At 34.4% G+C, this 20,004-nt stretch overlaps 2 protein-coding genes and 1 pseudogene across 2 annotated transcripts; 2 read left to right on the forward strand and 1 right to left on the reverse strand.

Moving 5' to 3' along the window:
- Positions 1 to 2,507: 2,507 nt before the first annotated feature.
- LOC134725437 (L-threonine 3-dehydrogenase-like) lies at positions 2,508 to 6,512 on the reverse strand. The gene is made up of 5 exons (XM_063589252.1): positions 5,988 to 6,512; positions 4,943 to 5,093; positions 3,619 to 3,715; positions 3,306 to 3,474; positions 2,508 to 2,790 (listed from the first exon to the last, which is right to left on the reverse strand). The coding sequence occupies exons 1-5, from the start codon at positions 6,433 to 6,435 to the stop codon at positions 2,588 to 2,590; spliced, it is 1,068 nt and encodes a 355-aa protein (XP_063445322.1). The 5' UTR covers positions 6,436 to 6,512; the 3' UTR covers positions 2,508 to 2,587.
- A 1,077-nt stretch (positions 6,513 to 7,589) lies between these two features.
- Positions 7,590 to 8,906, forward strand: LOC134727181 (L-rhamnonate dehydratase-like; annotated as a pseudogene).
- Positions 8,907 to 13,444: 4,538 nt separating this feature from the next.
- LOC134725438 (L-rhamnonate dehydratase-like) lies at positions 13,445 to 15,126 on the forward strand. Its single transcript, XM_063589253.1, has one exon. It carries the CDS (start codon positions 13,551 to 13,553, stop codon positions 14,844 to 14,846), a length of 1,296 nt encoding a protein of 431 aa, XP_063445323.1. The 5' UTR covers positions 13,445 to 13,550; the 3' UTR covers positions 14,847 to 15,126.
- The last annotated feature ends 4,878 nt before the right edge of the window (positions 15,127 to 20,004 follow it).

Genomic DNA, 20,004 nt, shown 5'->3' on the forward strand with positions numbered 1-20,004 from the left:
TAGAAGATAAATGATATGAAAATATTTCGCTGTGAATTGGAATGATATATGTCTTTAAAACTTCGATGTGCATTGGTATGCTATATCTCTTTAATATTTTAATCTTTTAAATTTCGATATGCATTCATATGTCTATAAGAAGGGTTGTGTGCTGTCTTTAAAGTATCACTATAATTGAACTGACAATTTGTGGGTGTTTTAAAAAAAAAAAGATTTACATAATTAGATAGAACCTTATTGTGGTTATTTTAAAATAGTATACTTACTAATCAATGATACGTGCACCATAGTCGTATCCCAACTGTTGGTACCTTCTATTCCAGGGTATCTAACGATTTAATAATAAAAAAAAAGTATGAGCACGCGATTCAATAATGGTCTGAATTTTTATAAGATTGGGAATCTAGATAAATGATCCAGTAATGAATTTCTGAAACATACAAGTATAGATTATTTATCGCTTGATAACATCAGCACAAAACCAAGGTTATAATATGTCGCGACGAGGGTCATACATATTAATAATTTCTCTCCTGGTTTAAAACTCTATTTCTGTGGATGTAAATACGTAACAAACGAAATACAAACTATTCATTGTTTTTGAGTATTAAACAAAAAAATAATAACGATTATTAATTCACATGACGTATGTTTAAGATTGAAATTTCTCAAATAATAGGACTAAGGTAATGAATTAAATTAAATAACAGCACTGGGATATGGTGTTATACCGTGCTTTCACATTGTTACAGCAGCCCATGTCTCTCCTCGTGGTGATAACAAAATATCGAACAAACTGCGACTGAACAGAGCATACGATTTGATATCCACCAAAGATCAAATGGCTTTAATGTAAGCAATTATAGCCATTTCAATCCCTTCCACACCATTACATTACAGATTATATACTTTATTTTCTGCACAATTTCACAATCTAACGACAAATTAAACTGTTTATGAAATTATTTGTGCAAAGGAACAGACAAGAATTTACAAAAAAAATTATTATGTTTTAAGCTGTTCTCAGTCACCAATTTAAGCTTTGAATTAATTTCCTTTGAAAATGATTTAACAACTGGCATGAATAATATGACAGCAAAATAAAAGATAAAGTATAAAACAAAACCAATGTAATATTCTTTATATAGATATAGGAAGATGTGGTGTGAGTGCCAATGAGACAACTCTCCATCCAAGCATACTATTTCGTTTCGCCTATGTATGGTATAATGACACACTTTATTTTTTCTTAATGAAGTGTAAATAAAGTGTAAATTGGTATCAATCTGAGCTTTTTTTTTCTAAAAACCCAGCGTCATGAAATTTGTTAAAGGTACATTAGCTGTCTTTATGTTCACCGCCTTAACTGCTTAAATGACTCAAATTCTCATAGTTGATGTATAACATATTTAAACGTATATCTAAATGACAAAACGTTTAAAATAAACGAATACCAATTCATGAGCTCAATAATAAGTATCAACATTTCGTGTGTATTTTAGTTTACTTTAAACTCCATCTAATTAACAATCGATGTGAACTCCGAAGTCTGCCGACTGTCATATGACTGTATATCTATGATCTTTTTTGTGGATCGAATCAGTTAACCATATGTTTCGTCCTTGTTTCGCTTTCAGTGTAAACTTCTTTTTCCTTTTAATAACTGAATACAAACTTTAGGGTTAAATTGGGTATATATCGCTCTCGGAGATGCAACGAACACATCACCTTTTAAAAATTAAAGCTTTTTAATAAAAATAGTAATATGTGGTATGATTGCAAGTGAAACAACTCAGTCAACTATCTAAATATTGATGAATAAATATGTAAAAGTATCGTTGAAAACCTCCGACAAAGGTTTTACTAAAGGCATTGATCTTAAACCAAATGAGAACACCACTGAAATTGAGACAAACAGTTGCTGTTTTCCAGTTATCTTTTGAACAATTTGACCAACCTTTACAAAAATTGTTTCGAGTGTGCTTCATGGGATGATAAGATTCCTATTGATGTTGAGGTCATAAGGTCGAATAAGATCAAAGTAGCAATAGATACTGAAATTGAGGTTTTTTCTGGGTAAAATATTTTGAACCTTATGCTCAACCCTCACCAAACTGAGCTTCAGAACGCTCTTTGGAAAGAACAAGACTACCATTAAAACTAATAAGAGTTTTGCTGATTTTTAGGTGAATAATGTACCTTGAGTAGATCTAAAGAATCCTGTTTATATAAGTTACTTTGTCAAAGGTTAAGGTCACAACAGCAACTGATAGACCAAACAAAAAAGGACAACATTTTGTTTTCGAAAATATATCTTTTGAAACCTATTTCTAACTTACATCAAACTTAGCTCAGCCCTTTTTAAAGGAACAATAAATTAATTTATTTTTGGGTCTGCATGTTCAAATTAAATGCATGGAACAAAAATGTCTTCAGGGTTGAGAAGATACTTGAATATTGATGTCTGTCATATCATGGATTCCTCTGATCTGTTAGTACACAAGATAAAAGTTTTAAAATATTTTATTCATTTTCCAAAAGTTTACACAATTATTTAAACATTTTTTATTGCCTTATGATTGTCTGTTTATTCGCTTGGATACAACACAATTTTACAACCTTTACCACTAAACAACACTTGGAATGCCTCTTCAAACTTAGACATTGGGAATCTATGTGATATCAGTGCGTTTACGTCAACTTTGCCGTCTGCAACGAGAGCTTCGGTGCTCCTCCAGGTGTGGAATATACGTCTCCCGTGTACAGTTCGTAGAGTTAAAGCTTTGAATACTACAACGATATCAAGACACATTCAGAACAATAAGTACATCATCGTTTTTTACCGAAAGAAAAACCTAACTGTTTGATTCTTATATAAAACTAAGAAGATGTGGTATGATTGTCTATGATTCCACTTTCCAACAAAGACCAAATGACGTAGAAATAAAAACTTTTTTGTTATTATTATTAAGCTATAAATGTACATAACTATTTTACAAAGAAATGTTTACACATATTTTATTATGACTTTATAGAATTGACATTTACATGAAGGTAAATTTTCTTGAAAATTGGCGAATTTATTCATTAAATGTCTTATTTCAAAAATCAAATGCGTTCCCCAGACGGTCAAAAGTTTAAAAAGAATTAAAAAAAGTTTTAGGACATCAAACCAGTTAGAAGGGTTAACCGAACAAAACCTGTCTTAGGTCAACTAAGGAAGATGCCATCTTTTTTACAATTTTATACTTGATAAAAGTGACTCATTATTTTCGGATTAAGTATTGTGATAACACATAGCTCACCAATATCCTGTAGAACATTCTCTACATGTAGTGGTTGTTTAGGTAGTCCGACCATAACCATCGTACCACCCTTCCTTAGTAAAGAAAAGCTAGCATTAACCATAACAGGGGCTCCGGAACATTCACAAACACGTCCAAAACCATCACCGTCTGTAAATTCCATTACAAACTGTAAAATACAATGTCTTTTAGTCTAAGCTTACTCACTGTGAAGAACAAATGAGAAATAGGAGATCTGCAGAGATATATTTATCATTTGGAAGCGATTTAAATTCACTAAAATATCATATAACAGTTGGTGATTCAGCCTTACCTCTTTTAAGTCTTTTTCTTTAGTATTGACTGTTACGTCAAATCCAACTTTCTTGGCTAGTTCGAGTCTATTCGGGTCAATATCAGCTCCAATTAGCCTGTGAAACCATACGATATTTAGTTATCAACACATTTTAAGTTGGTGTGCTGGTGGTTTATTAAGTATGGTGTAAAATGTTCTATTCACACGAGCCAATATGTTTTTAAAGAAAGTAAGTGTGTATATCTAAGCCTGTATCAGTCAGAATTGTGGCAGTGGTTTTTCACTTGTGTTGATCAATAGTTTTATTTTGTCAGTCTTAAGGGATTTTTAGAATTTGCCTTGAAGATAGTTATTTTTGTAATACTTTTTTTCATAAAGATTTCGCGCAGCCACTAACAATAGATAAAATAAGAAATCTCAGGCAACGCTAATATAATCAAACTTTATTCTATTACATCATATTACTGGATATCGGTACGGCAGATACATTAGGATCTGCAGATGTGCGTGTTACCATGCAGTTGCTATAAGAAAAAATATTTTGCTGTCGTCTACAATAGATTTTGTGTGAGTTTCCATTTGCCTGTGCAATGCAGTGGATTGACAGCAGATTTGAATTGTTTTACATTGTCTTATCGGGGCCTCTTATGGCTGACTATGTGGCATGGGCTTTGCTCATTGTTGAAGGCCGTACGGTGACCTATACTTGTTAATGTTTGTGTCATTTTTGGTCTTTTGTGGATAGTTGTCTCATTGGCAATCATACCACATCTTCTTTTTTATATTAGCAATTGCATATGTTGTAACGATAACCAGATAACCGGTTATACAGTTATAGCCCCTAAGAGTACAGTGGAGGATCCAGTCATTTCAAAAGGGGGTTCCCAACATAGGACAAAAAGAGGAGGGGAGACCAACTTTATGTCCCCATTTAAATGCAACGATCGACCAAAAAAACCGGGGTGTCCAACTGGATCCGTCAATGTAGGGTCTGATTGTTTCCTTCAAACTTCAATATTGGAGAACGATTTATTTTGTGTTCTATATAGTTATATTTGCTCTTTGGTTTCTTTCCATGCTTGCTTCTTTGATTTTTTTGTTTTTAATTTTATTCTGCAAATTCGTTTGTTATCTTAATTGTTTATTTGCTTGCCTTTTCTGTTTTGTTTTTCTTTCTTGATAGGGTAAGTTTGTTTGGTTTGTATAACTTTGATCATATTTTTACTGATGTCAGCGAATGTAAGGCTGACTAGTTAATGTAAATTAATCTGAAATTTAAAATAAAGCTAATAAACCGTGTCCAATCGTTCGGCCAATAGAATTAATCAAGTTATTTTTTAACCTTTTAGCTCCTTCAGCTTTAGCCACCATGCCAGCTAACAATCCAACTGGTCCACAACCAATGATAAGAGCATCTTGACCTTTAACATCTAACCTCTCAACGGCATTATGTGCCACACCAAGCGGCTCTAACATAGCTATTTGATCCGCGTCTGAAATGTGCATGGTTAACAAGTTTATCTTCGTGTATTTGGTTATTTACTTATAGTAATTGAAAAGTTTTTAATCAAAGAAAATATCTTCATGTCGTTCTGTGCAAACATATAGATTTTTCTTTCTTTTAAATAATACAACAGACAACAGTTACTATATTGTCTACAGGTTATATCTATATTCCTTCATATCAGATCATATTAGAAAAACGACTTTTTTTGTCAAGAAATATTTATAATTTTCTGAAACCGTTATCAAATAAGCTTTTAAAGTTTTTTTTAGCTCCTTCCTATTTAATATCTATTTTTTCAAATCAACAAATCGATCAAAAAGTAAATTTAAAGAGGGCGGACAACCTGGATTATTTTTCCTTCGATAAAAGCTATGTCGAAGTTACTGACAAACAGCATTTGTTATGCAAACAATAAAATACGTGTTTGTTAAGAGACCCAGTCGCGGATCCAGAAATTTTCATATAAAGTGGGGGCCCAATGACTGCCGTAAGAGGGGGCCGCTCCCGTCACGCTTCAGTGATTCCCTATATAAGCAACCAATTTTTTTCTCAAAAGGGGGGCCCGGGCCCCCTTCCCTCCTAAATCCGTCTCTGAGACTTAACACCATTAAACTATCAAAAAACACAGGGTAGGCGTCATTCTGGTATCCTCACCACAAGACTTATGTACATTGTACGTGTGGTTTTGATAACTTGTCGTGTGTCATCTTTGTTTAGCCACGAAAATATACTATTCGGGCCACCAATAGGCCAGCTAGAACAATATTGTGTTAATTTAAAATCTTTGTCCATCTCAACTTTTACTATAACAACTGGACTATATTTAGCTATTATCTAGGGGTCAATAAATAGGACATTAGTGGGTGTTTTATTTACTTACTTAAATTTCTTGTAAGCTGGTACAAATACTTCGCTGAGACTATGGTATACTCTGAACATGCACCATGCTCCGTTTTCTTTCCATGTCCAAACTGGCCCATGTTTTTACAAATTTCACGACAATCATTTTTGCATTGGTAACAGTTTCCACAAAAGTAATGGTTCTCCACTCCAACCTTCGTTCCTATAGCGATGTCGGCTTTTGGTCCACATTTAACAACTGTTCCTGCACATTCGTGTCCCGGAATAAAAGGCACCGTGGCTATAACTCTTGCAACTTCATTCCACATGTACAAAGATATGTCGGATCCACAAACAGAAATTGCATCTACTTTAAGCAGGACTTCATCATCTTTAGGCTCAGGAACAGGCACGTCCTTGTATTCAAAGGAACTGCCTTCTTTGGTCTTTACAAGAGCCTTCATGGTTTTGGGGACAGTCGTGGCCATCTCGCCTGCTGTAGTGGGGAAGTTCGCTAGTTGTTACAGGTCATTTGATAAAATCTAATATCTACAGAACGCCATCTGTGTCACAAAACGAAGTATAGGCCTATATTTAGTAATATAAAGTCTATTTTCTAGACAGCATTGGACTAAGAAAGCACGAATGAATGCACATGTTGTCAAGTATGGCATTATTTGTTGATGAGATAAGTTGAAGGAATACAAAAAAATATTGATAGTGAAAAAAGGTGATTGTATCAAAACTGATTATAATTTATACAAAAACAGCTTCAGATTTCAAAATGTACACATATTTTTCGTCCTAAGTATCAAATATCTTTGATTTGTCAGCAACTCTGGCTGTATAATGTCACGATGTCCAACTTAATTTGTTCGTTATGTCAGGGTTTGTATTTCACGTATTTTAATTTCAATCAACGTAATTTATGTTTTAACTAGTAAAATGAAGTTATGGATAACGTTATCACAAGTTTTAAGATAAACAATGATTACTTGATATTTTCATTGGTACAAAGATTTTGTTAAGAAGTTTTACGGTACCTGTAGAATTAAATAAAAACCCTAAAATAGGGATATCACATCCTAATTTAACGGTGATGTTGTTTATAGGGCCTGTAAATTTAGATAAGATCTATCTAAACTCATTGATCCTACGAATAAATTTATTCCTAAAGGCTATAAACTTTACGCTAGCAAAAATATAAATTTTCTTTTTAGAGTATAGAATATAAATTGGCATCTTTTTTTTTTGTCGTTAGTTTTCTGATATCAACTGTATAACCGTACCAATAAGGTTAAAAATTAGTAAAGAAAGCTTTGATTGATATGTCTCAATCACATTTTCAATAAATTCCTCACAGAGTGAGAGGGGAAGTGTGTTGTTCGTAGGAAATCGAAGAGCATTTCCGTAGGAAGAAATCAACTTTATAATAATACATCAAAGTATATTATGACTACCAAACAGTCTTTATATTAGATACTTAAAGTTGATAAAATCGCATATGACCCTTTGGTTAACATGTTAAGGAAATTGTTTATCCGTTTATTAACAACTTTGCTGTTCGTGAGATGGCATACGTTATCTCACACAATCATATGTTTATATTATTATACTTATTTATCAATTTTTCAAGCTTGGTTGTAAAATGACTACTATTAATAACGCAACATGTCGGAAATTTCCACGTATAAAAGCAGTCCGAGCTTACATTTCTAACAACAAAGTCAGTGTTGACAAAGGAAAAGACCAAGGAGCAGACTGTCATGACGTTGATGATCAGCACTGGATAAATGGCTTTCCAACACCAATTGCAAATCCGATGTCTGGATATGACCAGTATGCAGCCAGAAGAAAATCATGGGGTATTAACGCACTTGGCTCCTTAGTTGTCGAAGTTGAAGCCACTGATGGTACGACTGGTGTGGGTATCTCAATAGGTGGAGAACCTGGATGCTATATAGTGGAAAATCATCTTAGTCGGTTCATTGAAGGTCAGGATCCCAGAGTTGTTGAACTGATGTGGGACCAGATGTTTCGGGCGACATGGAATTACGGTCGGAAAGGATTATCAGTACAAGCAATTAGCGCGGTTGATCTTGCTCTTTGGGATTTGCTTGGAAAAATTAGACAAGAGCCAGTATATGCCTTACTTGGCGGTAAAACGAAACAGAGACTCCCTGTTTATTGCACGACAGCGAGACCAGACATTGCAAAGGAGCTTGGATTTGTAGGAGCAAAGGTTACGTGTCCTTACGGACCATCCGCTGGTGATGAAGGTTTTCGTTAGAATGTAGAATTTTTCAAGAACTGGCGGGATAAGGTCGGACCAGATTTTCCTCTAATGTTAGACTGTTACATGGCATTGACTGTACCGTATAGTATCAAATTTGCAAAGGCACTAGAAACATATGGGCGATCGAAGAATTTCTTCCGCCAGATAATTACACTGGATACAGCGATGTACGTAATTCAATGCGCGGCAGCTCAGTCCTTCTGACTACAGGAGAACACGAATACAGCCGGTATGGATTTGAGCAGTTAATTTCAAGAGGATGTGTAGATATTCTACAGCCAGACATCACGTGGCTCGGAGGCATTACAGAGGCACGTAGGGTGTGTGCAATGGCATCACCTTTTGATATTATGGTAATTCCTCATGGATCAAGTGTGTATTCATACCATTTACAATATGCTTTCCAAAACTGTCCCGTTGTTGAATTCATCAATTTAAGTCCAAAAGCTGATACAATATTCCCATACTTTGGTGGTCTTTTCCTAGATGAACCTCTGCCAGCTAATGGATTCATTGATTTACCAGATCGTCCTGGGTTTGGAGTAACTCTTTGTCGTGATACACTCAGACGTCCCTATCAGAGAACAAAGGAACAAAGCAAAGAACAGGCAGACCTAAATATAAAGAGGACTGTTGTACAGAAAGCGCATATGCCGTTTTAAATGTTTTTCCTTGTACCAATGATGTCGTTTGAAATAAATTGTCTCAAAAAATTTCTGATAATTTTTTGGTTTAATATTTCAGTTGTCCTCGGTCAGAAATAGTTAGGTTTTCTTTCTTATTAATTTGAAATAGTAGGTCTTCAGTTTCTATTTGTTTTATATACATCGGAAAACCAACGGTCTTGTACACTGATGAGTCTTATGTAGACGAAACGCGCGTCTGGCGTATTAAATTATAATCCTGGTACCTTTGATAACTATTGTATATATAAAACAAGAAGCACTTTTGAACCACATCAACAAACGACAACCATCAGATTCCTGACTTAGGACAAATGCAAACAAATGTAACAATTTTAAACGTTTTAATAGGCACCTACCTTCACCGAACATGGCAAAATAGTGTAACATCACAACTTAGAAAGACGCACTATAAAATCTCAATTGAAATGTCTCAACTCCATTAAAAGACTCCGTCTGTGTCCCAAGTACACGAATGCACCATCCGCACATTAAAACAGATATTAACAACAAGAATGTGTCCCAAGTACACGAATGCACCATCCGCACATTAAAACAGATATTAACAACAAGAATGTGTCCCAAGTACACGAATGCACCATCCGCACATTAAAACAGATATTAACAACAAGAATGTGTCCCAAGTACACGAATGCACCATCCGCACATTAAAACAGATATTAACAACAAGAATGTGTCCCAAGTACACGAATGCACCATCCGCACATTAAAACAGATATTAACAACAAGAATGTGTCCCAAGTACACGAATGCACCATCCGCACATTAAAACAGATATTAACAACAAGAATGTGTCCCAAGTACACGAATGCACCATCCGCACATTAAAACAGATATTAACAACAAGAATGTGTCCCAAGTACACGAATGCACCATCCGCACATTAAAACAGATATTAACAACAAGTATGTGTCCCAAGTACACGAATGCACCATCCGCACTATCATTTTCTATGTTCAGTAGACCGTGATAATGGGATAAAATCTCTTATTTGGCATTTAAATTATAAAGATCATTCTAAGAGAACATTAGTACTTAATGTCAAGTAATTGGACTTCTACGTCACCAAAAGCTACCTCGACCAAAAACTTTAACCTGAAGCGGGACAGACAAACGGACGGACGGACGAACGAACAAACAGAGCACATATTGTTCAAAAATGGGGCATAAAAACAAGTGAACATACAGTTCATGTGTCCTCTGCCAGAAATCGTAGGCCTTTCGTTTGTATTTGCTTGATATTTCCATTAGCTTCAGGCAGAAATGTTAGATCTTACTTCCCTACTTGCTTGATAAGTCATTTGTCCTCAGCTAGAAATTGTAGGTCCTTCTTTCTACTTACTATAGAGTACATTTTTCATTAGACATAAATGATAGGTCTTTCGTTTCTATTATTTATACGCTAGCAGTTTAATTTTTCTCAGCCAGAATTGGTAGGTCTTTTGTTTGCACATGCTTCATATTTGCATTTGTCTAAGTTGTCTTCATACATATTTTATGGCTTTCGTTTCTACTTGCTATATAGGTTAGTTGTACTAAACCAGAAATTGTAGGTCTTTGATTTCTACTTGCCTATACAGTTTACAGTCTATTTGTCTTCAGTCAAAGCTAATAGGTCTTTCGTTTCTACTTGTTTGATATTTCTATTTGTACTCCGCCAGATATACTAGCAGTAGGTCTTTCGTTTCTACTTGCTTGATATTTCTATTTGTTCACAGTCAGATATAGTAGGTCTTTCGTTTCTACTTGTTTGATATTTCTATTTGTCCTCAGATAGATATAGTAGGTCTTTCGTTTCTACTTGTTTGATATTTCTATTTGTCCTCAGATAGATATTGTAGGTCTTTCGTTTCTACTTGTTTGATATTTCTATTTGTCCTCAGATAGATATAGTAGGTCTTTCGTTTCTACTTGCTTTATAGCTTATTTGTCCAATACCGGAAATTGTAGGTCTTTCGTTTTTACTTGTTTGATATTTCTATTTGTCCTCAGCAGCCAGAGATGGTAGGTCTTTCGTTTTTACTTGTTTGATATTTCTATTTGTCCTCAGTTAGATATAGTAGGTCTTTTGTTTATACTTGGATGGCATTTCAATTTGTCCTCAGTCAGAATTGGTCTTTCGTTTGAATCCAATATTTATTAGAAAGGAAAGACTTCTTATATTCATAAATATATGTTTGAGGACACCTGAAGAATTATACAGAAAATCTATCAATTTAAACTTTCGATTAGGTAAGTGTTAACTGAAGACCTAATATCCGCCTTTGATGAGGTTTTAACTGTATAATTTAAGTTTTGATCTCTTAGCATGGTCTAATGTGCGTTTACCTTAATTTATCTCTTATTCATTTCTTATATTATTATCAACGCTATCGTTGTTGGTCTAACCTTGATATATACAATGATATATAAATTAATCTGATTAATTGGGTTACATGAGATAACATGTCAACAAATTTTGAACTCTAATTTTATCTGTTTATAGATTCACATTAACTACTTAAAAGTACAAATGAAACTGCATGCTCAGCTATTAAACAACTTGGACGCTTTTATTTTAAGCTGATTTATCGTAACAGCTTAATTTTATCAATGTTCTGGATAAGCTACTTATGCAAACTTATTTGCAAGTACATGCATTGATATATTATTTAACGAAAGGGAAACACTAAAGTTAAATTAATCTGACATTGGTAGTTAATTTAAATAACCTGGAATTGCAACCTGTAGTCTTAAATAAACGACCAGGTAATACAAATTTCCGTGAAATATTATCATTGAACAGTTGATTCCTATCTCATTTTTAAACAAATTAAATTTCCCATGTCAAATTTTCATTTTGTAATAAAAGATATTTGCCGCTGCACATAATAAAGCAGGTGTCATATATAAAAAAAGGCAACCAGTAGTATACCAGTGTTCAAACGTCAGAAATTGACTGAGAGAAAACAATGCGATTTAAAAACTAAAACCGAGTGAAACACATCAACTATAAGAGGAAAATAAAGGAACAGCAGGAACACTGAAGTGCAACAAAAATAAATGCCAACATACATAGAAACGAACTGTTTAGCAACAACTGCAATATTCTTTACTTGATACAGGCCATTGTATGTAATAAATAGGATTGGTTGAACCTGGAACCTCCCACTTATGTGACAATGTTAAAAAAATATCGATAAAAAGACAACACTACGTGGTAGAAATACAACACAAACACCGCTGACAGAAAAACGCACTGAGAAATAATATTTTAGTCGACACAACATGCACACCATGCAAACTGTAGAACAACAACGAACATCCTCAATCAACGACAGACACCACAGGACATTACAAATAGTAACAAAATCTCGAACTTCATACAATTATTAAAGCCGTTTAGGCTATACTCGTTTCATGGCGCATTATGATTCCATCTGCAGGAATATAGATCAAACAAGAAATGGCATTTCACAAACAGTTTCTTACGGTAATGTTGATTTTTAGAGTACGGCAATGTTTCTTCCTAGTAGCATAAATGCTTCGTGTTTGCTCAGCAAAAGTGAAAAGGAAAGTAAAAAGAGGACAAGGGGAAATCGAACTTAAATCCTCTGTATCTTCTTTCCTTTAGCTTTGTTACCCTAATGATCGAGATTATGCCAACCCAATGAATTGACTTGAGCAGAGACATATTGTGCTCATCTGGATTTATTCCATCCGGCGGTAAAAGCTAACATCCGTTTTGTTGTGTTGGATGTTAAAACTTCTCAGCCAAGTCCGGTGTTTGATGCAAGTATTTTGTATTTGACAAGCAAAAACACAAATACAAATAGGCCCATTATAAATAATACTTTATCGAGAATTATCAAGAATTGCTCGTAGTTACTGAATATAAAAATAATGAGACATCTCATCACAAGAGGCAAAATTACACAAACATTGACAACTATAGATCACTGTGCAGCCTTCGTCAAAGTTCATAGTGAATGCCGAATAGTCAGCTATAATCGACAAATGTTAAACAATTGAAACGAGAAAATTAACGACTTAATTTGTGTTTTAAATAATGGATGAAAAACAAATACCGTATATCGAGTTATTTTCGCGTGGTGTAAAGATTCGCTAATTTTCGCGGATAGAATAAAGTAGCCAAAATAAATTCCGTTATTTAAAAGGGCACATGCAAAGGTATGGATAAAAGATTTGAATCCGCCGAAATAATAATTACCAACATTTTTCTTATACCTAATTCAATGAAAATCGCGAAATTTTACACCCGCAAAATAACTCACTATATACAGTATGTTCCACAGCAACAAACGACAACCACTAAGTACCAGACTTCAATAAACTGTTGCACCGTACATTATCAGACCGACTCGTGTGCGACCTTCAGTGAGTTCGTTATTCAATCTCTATTAACTATTGCCCCATATATCTCTATCTTTCCCACGGACAGTATTTATCAACTATAAGAGACCTTTATATAAATAAATCTAGTATTTGATAGGTAAAGTGCTGTTGACAAATAAGTATAGAATGAATTTACATAGCCACGTACGTACTGATAACTACACCTGTTAACCATCAGAAGATTGCAGTTCAACAAAACAGGTTAATCATGTCGGACAATAAGTGCAGAGATTTCCCCAGAATTAAAGCTGTTCGAGCCTATGTCACTGAACAGCAATCACTAGGAGATCAGGGAGCCGACTGTCATGATGTGCAAGACGATCACTGGATTAATGGGTTCCCTACCCCTGTCGCTAATCCAATGTCGGGTTACGAACAGTATTCAGCGACCAGAAAATCCTGGGGTATTAATGCGCTTGGATCCCTTGTTGTGGAGGTGGAAGCCACTGATGGAACGACAGGTGTCGGAATTACTATCGGAGGAGAACCTGGGTGCTATATAGTTGAAAAACATTTAAGTCGTTTTGTCGAAGGTCAAGATCCTCGAGATGTTGAGCTCATTTGGGATCAAATGTTTCGTGCTACCTGGAATTATGGAAGAAAAGGTTTGTCTGTTCAGGCAATAAGCGCCGTAGATATTGCTATCTGGGATTTATTGGGGAAAATCCGAAAGGAACCAGTTTATGCTTTACTTGGCGGGAAAACAAAAGATAGACTTCCAGTCTACTGTACAACAGCACGACCCGATATCGCTAAAGATCTCGGTTTCGTCGGTGCGAAAGTGCCGTGTCCATACGGGCCAACAGCAGGCGATGAAGGTTTCCGTAAAAATGTGGAGTTCTTTAAGAATTGGAGAGAAAAGGTTGGTCCAAATTTTCCGCTTATGTTAGACTGTTACATGGCTCTTACTGTGCCATATGCAATCAAATTAGCTAAAGAACTTGAAAAATACGGGCTGAAATGGATGGAAGAGTTTCTACCACCAGATAATTACACTGGGTATAACGAGGTTCGTAGCGCCTTACGTGGAAGTAGCGTAATGTTGACCACAGCAGAGCATGAGTACAGTAGATACGGATTTCAGCAACTAATTACCGCAGGGTGTGTTGATATTCTGCAGCCTGACATAACTTGGCTGGGAGGTATAACCGAGGCGCGCCGAGTGTGTGCAATGGCTTCTCCATATGATACGATCATAATTCCCCATGGATCCAGCGTATATTCGTATCACCTGCAGTATGCGTTTCGCAATTGTCCTGTAGCCGAATTTATAAATCTTAGTCCAAAAGCCGACAAAATTACACCCTATTTTGGCGGACTTTTCAAAGATGAACCACTGCCAAAAGATGGATTTATAGATTTACCAGATCGTCCTGGATTTGGAGTAACGCTTTGTCATGATACTCTTAAACGACCTTATGAGCGTACCGAAAAACAGTCAAAGGAACAAGCAGATAAGAACATTAACAGAAAAGTACCTGAAAAGGCTCACATGCCCTTTTAATATCGTGTGTACAACGGACCCAATTAGTATATTTGGTAGCATTTGTTGAAATTGGACAATCAATCGCATTTTATTTTTGTTCATCTTTTATTTGCATCTGGAAAATAGAACCGCTTCTTGCACATGTCCATGAAACACTATTCTTAAGTATATTCCGGATTAAGCTTTTTCTTATTTAATCTTTGCAATTTGTATAATATATATGCATTTATCTAGTATTTGTAATGATGATTTTTTCATGGGTACCACAATTGGAAATAAATATTATCTTTACACCACGCTTTAACGCTCTTCATAAAATTTTCTTACCTTTCTGTCACGTCTGACTCTTCCAGTATATATAGCCATTACTCATGGGAGCCGTGTCATTTTTTAAACGATTCACATTCATTTTTTTACCTAAATAAGGCCGTTAGTTTTCTCGTTTGAATTGTTTTACATTGTCTTATTGGGGCCTTTTATAGCTGACTATGTGCGGTATGGGCTTTGCTCATTGTTGAAGGCCGTACGGTGACCTATAATTGTTTATGTTTGTGTCATTTTGGTCTTTTGTGGATAGTTGTCTCATTGGCAATCATACCACATCTTCTTTTCTACACATTTGCAAGATCTGTACTGAAAAGAGCAAAAATAATCGGTTAAAGATATGGTATTTAAAGTCATTTAAGGAAATAACTCATCTGGTTCCGTTTAGATGAAAAACGTTGACTACACAAACCAGGATGATGATTTTTTTGTACTGCAAACTTGAAATAAATCCACAGACTGCATTTTATACTTTTTCAAGCATGGTATACGTTGAAAGAATGGTTAGTGTCCTGATTGTTTTTGAATTTATTTGTACTGTATTCCCGTCATGTAATTTTGTTATTTTAGCGGTATATTTAGCATTGCCATAAATCGCGAACTTTGGCTATCCACAAAAACCCAGTTCCACCCACTATAATTCTTAAAATGTCCTGTACTAAGTCAGGAATATGGCAGTTGTTAGAATAATGTTCGTTTCTATGTATGTTGCATTGTCGTTAATGTTTTTGTGCACTTCAGTGTTTCTGTTGTTTTCCTCTTATAGTTGATGTGGTTCCTTCGGTTTAAGTTTGTAACCCGGATTTGTGTTCTCTCAATCGATTTATGACTTTTGAGCAGCGGTTTATATTATTGCCTTTATTTAGGGTTAATGTTGCACTTCATAATATATTCATCATTGCTTGTTAGCATAGTAAGATATTCAAAGGTCAGTCGCAGGATATTATAGTTGGAACATTAAAATAAATACAGTTGATGTTTTGGTACTAGGTAACTGAACTAAATTTCAAAATTGCACAAAGATGGGTAACCAATTTGCAATGTCAAATGACAAACAAGGTCTGAAGAGAACATTACACGTCAAGAATATGACAGGTTTTATCCATTCGTTTGCTTTGTTTGAACATTTGAGTATTCATTTGCCGTTTAGAATTTTCCTTGGAGTTTAAACTTTTTTATTTTAACTTTTACCCAATAAACTCATTATATATACCAGGGCTAAATTTACTATACGCTAGACGCGGGTTTCATCTACAAAGACTCATCAGTGACGCTCAAATAAAAAAAAGTTAAAAGGCCAGAGTACGAAGTTAAAGAGCATTGAGGACCAAGATTCCTAAAAGTTTTGCCAAATACAGCTAAGGTAATCTATGCCTGAGTTAGAAAAGCCTTAGTATTTCAAAAAATTCAAATATTTGTAAACAGTAAATTTATAAATATAACAATATCAATGACAATTCATGTCAGCACAAAAAGTGCTGACTACTGAGCTTGAGATACCCTCGGGTAAATAAATCTCCATCAGCAGTGGCATCGATCCAGTGGTTGTAAATAAACTTAGCATAGATACCAGGACTAAATTTAGTATACGCCAGACGCGCGTTTCGTCTACAAAAGACTCATCAGTGACGCCAAAAAAGTTAAACAATCAGATAGACAATAATAAAAAATAAAATAAAAATATAATGACCTTTTGGTCAAAAGGTCTGAAACTTGACATACTGTAATAAGACAATAACAATCAAAACCAAGGAGTAAACAAAGACTCACAAAAACCAGAGGACATTTACATCAACAGTTATAAATAATAATTAAAAAACTCGAAATCAACTAAAACCGGGAGTAAAATCAGGTCCTCCGGAAGGGTAAGCATTTCCTGCACCGTATACGGCACCCGTCGTGTTATTTATTTGTTCCGTCCGGAAATGATGGAAGGTTTTTATGACTGAGGAAGAATATCAGATATGATTTCTGACACACTTTTGTCATAATGGCCAATCAGCCAATGATGGCGACCGTAAAATTTCTTGAGTGATGACCTTAATTTGATTGATTCACAGCCCTGTCTTAGCAACTTTTGAGAAAGCAGTATTCCTCGTTCAACAAAATCAGCTTATTTTAAGCTAGCTCTATAGTAACGTATCAATTGAGACACATATACTCCATATGCTGATGCCGCTGGGATGTTGCTACACATAAATGAAAAGCTGACTATAGGAAAATTAAAATCATCGCGTTTGTCATAAATTTTGGTATTCAACCTACCATCAGTAGTCATTTCGAGAAAAAGGTCTAAGTATGAAGCAGATTTATCTGTGTCGGTAGTGTCTTTAATTTCAAGTTCACTTGGTTATATTAAATGTATGTGATCACTGAATCTATTATTATTAAGAGACAGTACATCATCAATATACCAAAAGGTGAAATTAAAAGACTAGGCTAATTTTTTTTCTCCTTTCTGTACAAGCCCTTGGGTTAATTCTGCTTCATAGGAATATAAAAACAAATCTGCAAGAGGACGAGCGCAGTTGGTACCCATTTGGGATTTAAATAGTCCGTTGGAAGACCAAACCTCCAAATTCAACGAATACTAGTATGTTGTCAATTAAATAGTCCTGCATGGCAGTGATTTATTCGAGAGTCGTCGGTATATTTGTTCATTGACACTGTATGATTTTTTACAAAGTAAGCCGATTTCTAGCCCAAAACTAGATATTTCAACGTCTAGTACCCTTTCTGTTCTTTCAGTCGAGCTTTTAGTTTAGTATGTGGAATAGTGGTATAAAGAGTTGAATATCAAAGGTTTTACTGGCAGGACAATGTTTTAATGATTGATATTGTAAATGCATCAGCAAATCCCTTTCGTCATACGATGTACAAGTTTTGGTTTCAGTTTGAGAAGCATTTCAGTCTATTCTTTTTTCAGTACAAGTTTTTTGTGAAAAAAGTGTTTTTCGCAAACTTTGGTGAATATTGATTCAAAGAATTTATTTTCAATTCATATAAAGGTGGTAGTTTAGTTTAAATGTTCAGTTCAAATAAATTCCAGTAGTTAAAAAAACACATTTTTTTCCAGAAATTCAGTATCTTTGTAGATGATCTGACCTACAATTAAGACATCTTGTCTCTCACCAAACTGACAGTGGGGGTCCATCCACCAGTGATTCTGTTCTTGTATTACAGTGTTGCGATATATGTAGTCAACAATTTTCCCTTTATATCTTTCTATTTGGCTTAAAATTGACCTATTGATGAAGTTTATCACCTTTCTATTGTTCAACCTTTGTGTCTGGTGTGTTTTATGTTTTGTTTGTGTTTTTTTTTTGGGGGGGGGGGGGGAGGAATAGCAAGATAGTTTGTGCTCAGTTTATATCGTCAGCAAATATACTCTGAAAGATTCTTAATTGAACTTGATTGCAATGTTGTTATTTTAATAACTTTCGGTGCGTCCGAATTTTTGTTCTTAATCAACCTTTACCAGAACGTCAAACCCATAATTTGGAAAGCAAAATAATTGTAAGTACCTGAAAAGGTGAAGAGGTATTGTGTATGACCTAAAAAGACAAAAATAGAATAGACAAATCAATCTTTCACAGTATCTTTTATAGTGAATTTACTTGTACATTATAGTATTAAATTTATTTTACCAAATCCTGTAAACTAATGATCTAATGATATGGATCAAAATGTTAAGTGGGTTGAGTTTAGTTTAAACAAATTTTATAGTTAAAACGAACAAATGGGTTAGAGACAAGTTTTTCAAGTTCTTAATGTAACATCATCTTCAATTAATACTTATGTATAAACTTGAATGAACATTACATATATATGACTTTAACCTGATACTACTATAATACATGTGTAATAGTAGTCTCTTGTTTAACGAATTAATGTATAAGCGTGAAGATATAAAATATGTTACATAGAATTTCGAAAAATTAAATATCGAAATTTTATCTAGTAAATTTTTGTTTTTGCTTTTTATATTTTTTTATGGACAAAAACCAAATTTTAGTTTGACCTGTTTCAATAAAAAAAAAAATAAGCCACGATTGTTCAAACTAGAACTTATTTCGTTTCCTTTCTTCATTGTTGTCGTGCTTTCAATTGTAGGTGATTTACCATTTCTGCGACACTAACAGTTGATTGGTAAACAAATAGGGAAACAACTATCCAACACAGTGCATATAGAGTGGATTTAACTTAACATTTTTTAAAAGAAATAAAACAAATAAAAAATAACAGTAAAGTTCTCTCACAAACAAAAATCAGAACTGAAAAATATAAGGACATACACAACAATCAAAGGGACATATTCCACACATTGTACAAATCTAAAGCAACAATCCCAAACTGCAATCTATATAAAAATAAAGAGATGTAGTATGATTGCAATTTAGACAATATCCATCACAGTGCAAATGAAGTGGATGTAAATAAACTTAAATGTAACGACATGTAACAAATGTAGCAATAACTTACAGAAGACAGCTCTCTCACAAGCAGAAAAAATAAGTTGTACTTTAATGTCGCGTATCCGGCAACTCTTCTTTGTTTCTGTTCTATTTTGTATATGGATTTTTTTTGGCTAGATCCTAAACATTTGGGTCATATTCTATCTGTGGTCTCACTAGTCCAATATAAGCTTGCCTCTTTACCTTTGATGGTGAAATTCAGATGTTTCTCTGTAAAATTCCAAGTGTTGTATATGCATTGTTCGTTATCTGCTGTATTTATTGATCCTATTTCATTTTGTTTTGAATTGTGAGACGTAATATGATGTCTTAATTGGTTTCTTTTTGTTTGTTGCCCTCGAGAATAAGTTGTTTCACTTGTCAGGATGAAATTGCGT

This window comes from Mytilus trossulus, chromosome 7, assembly GCF_036588685.1.
Source record: "Mytilus trossulus isolate FHL-02 chromosome 7, PNRI_Mtr1.1.1.hap1, whole genome shotgun sequence".
Taxonomy (NCBI): Eukaryota; Metazoa; Mollusca; class Bivalvia; order Mytilida; family Mytilidae; genus Mytilus; species Mytilus trossulus.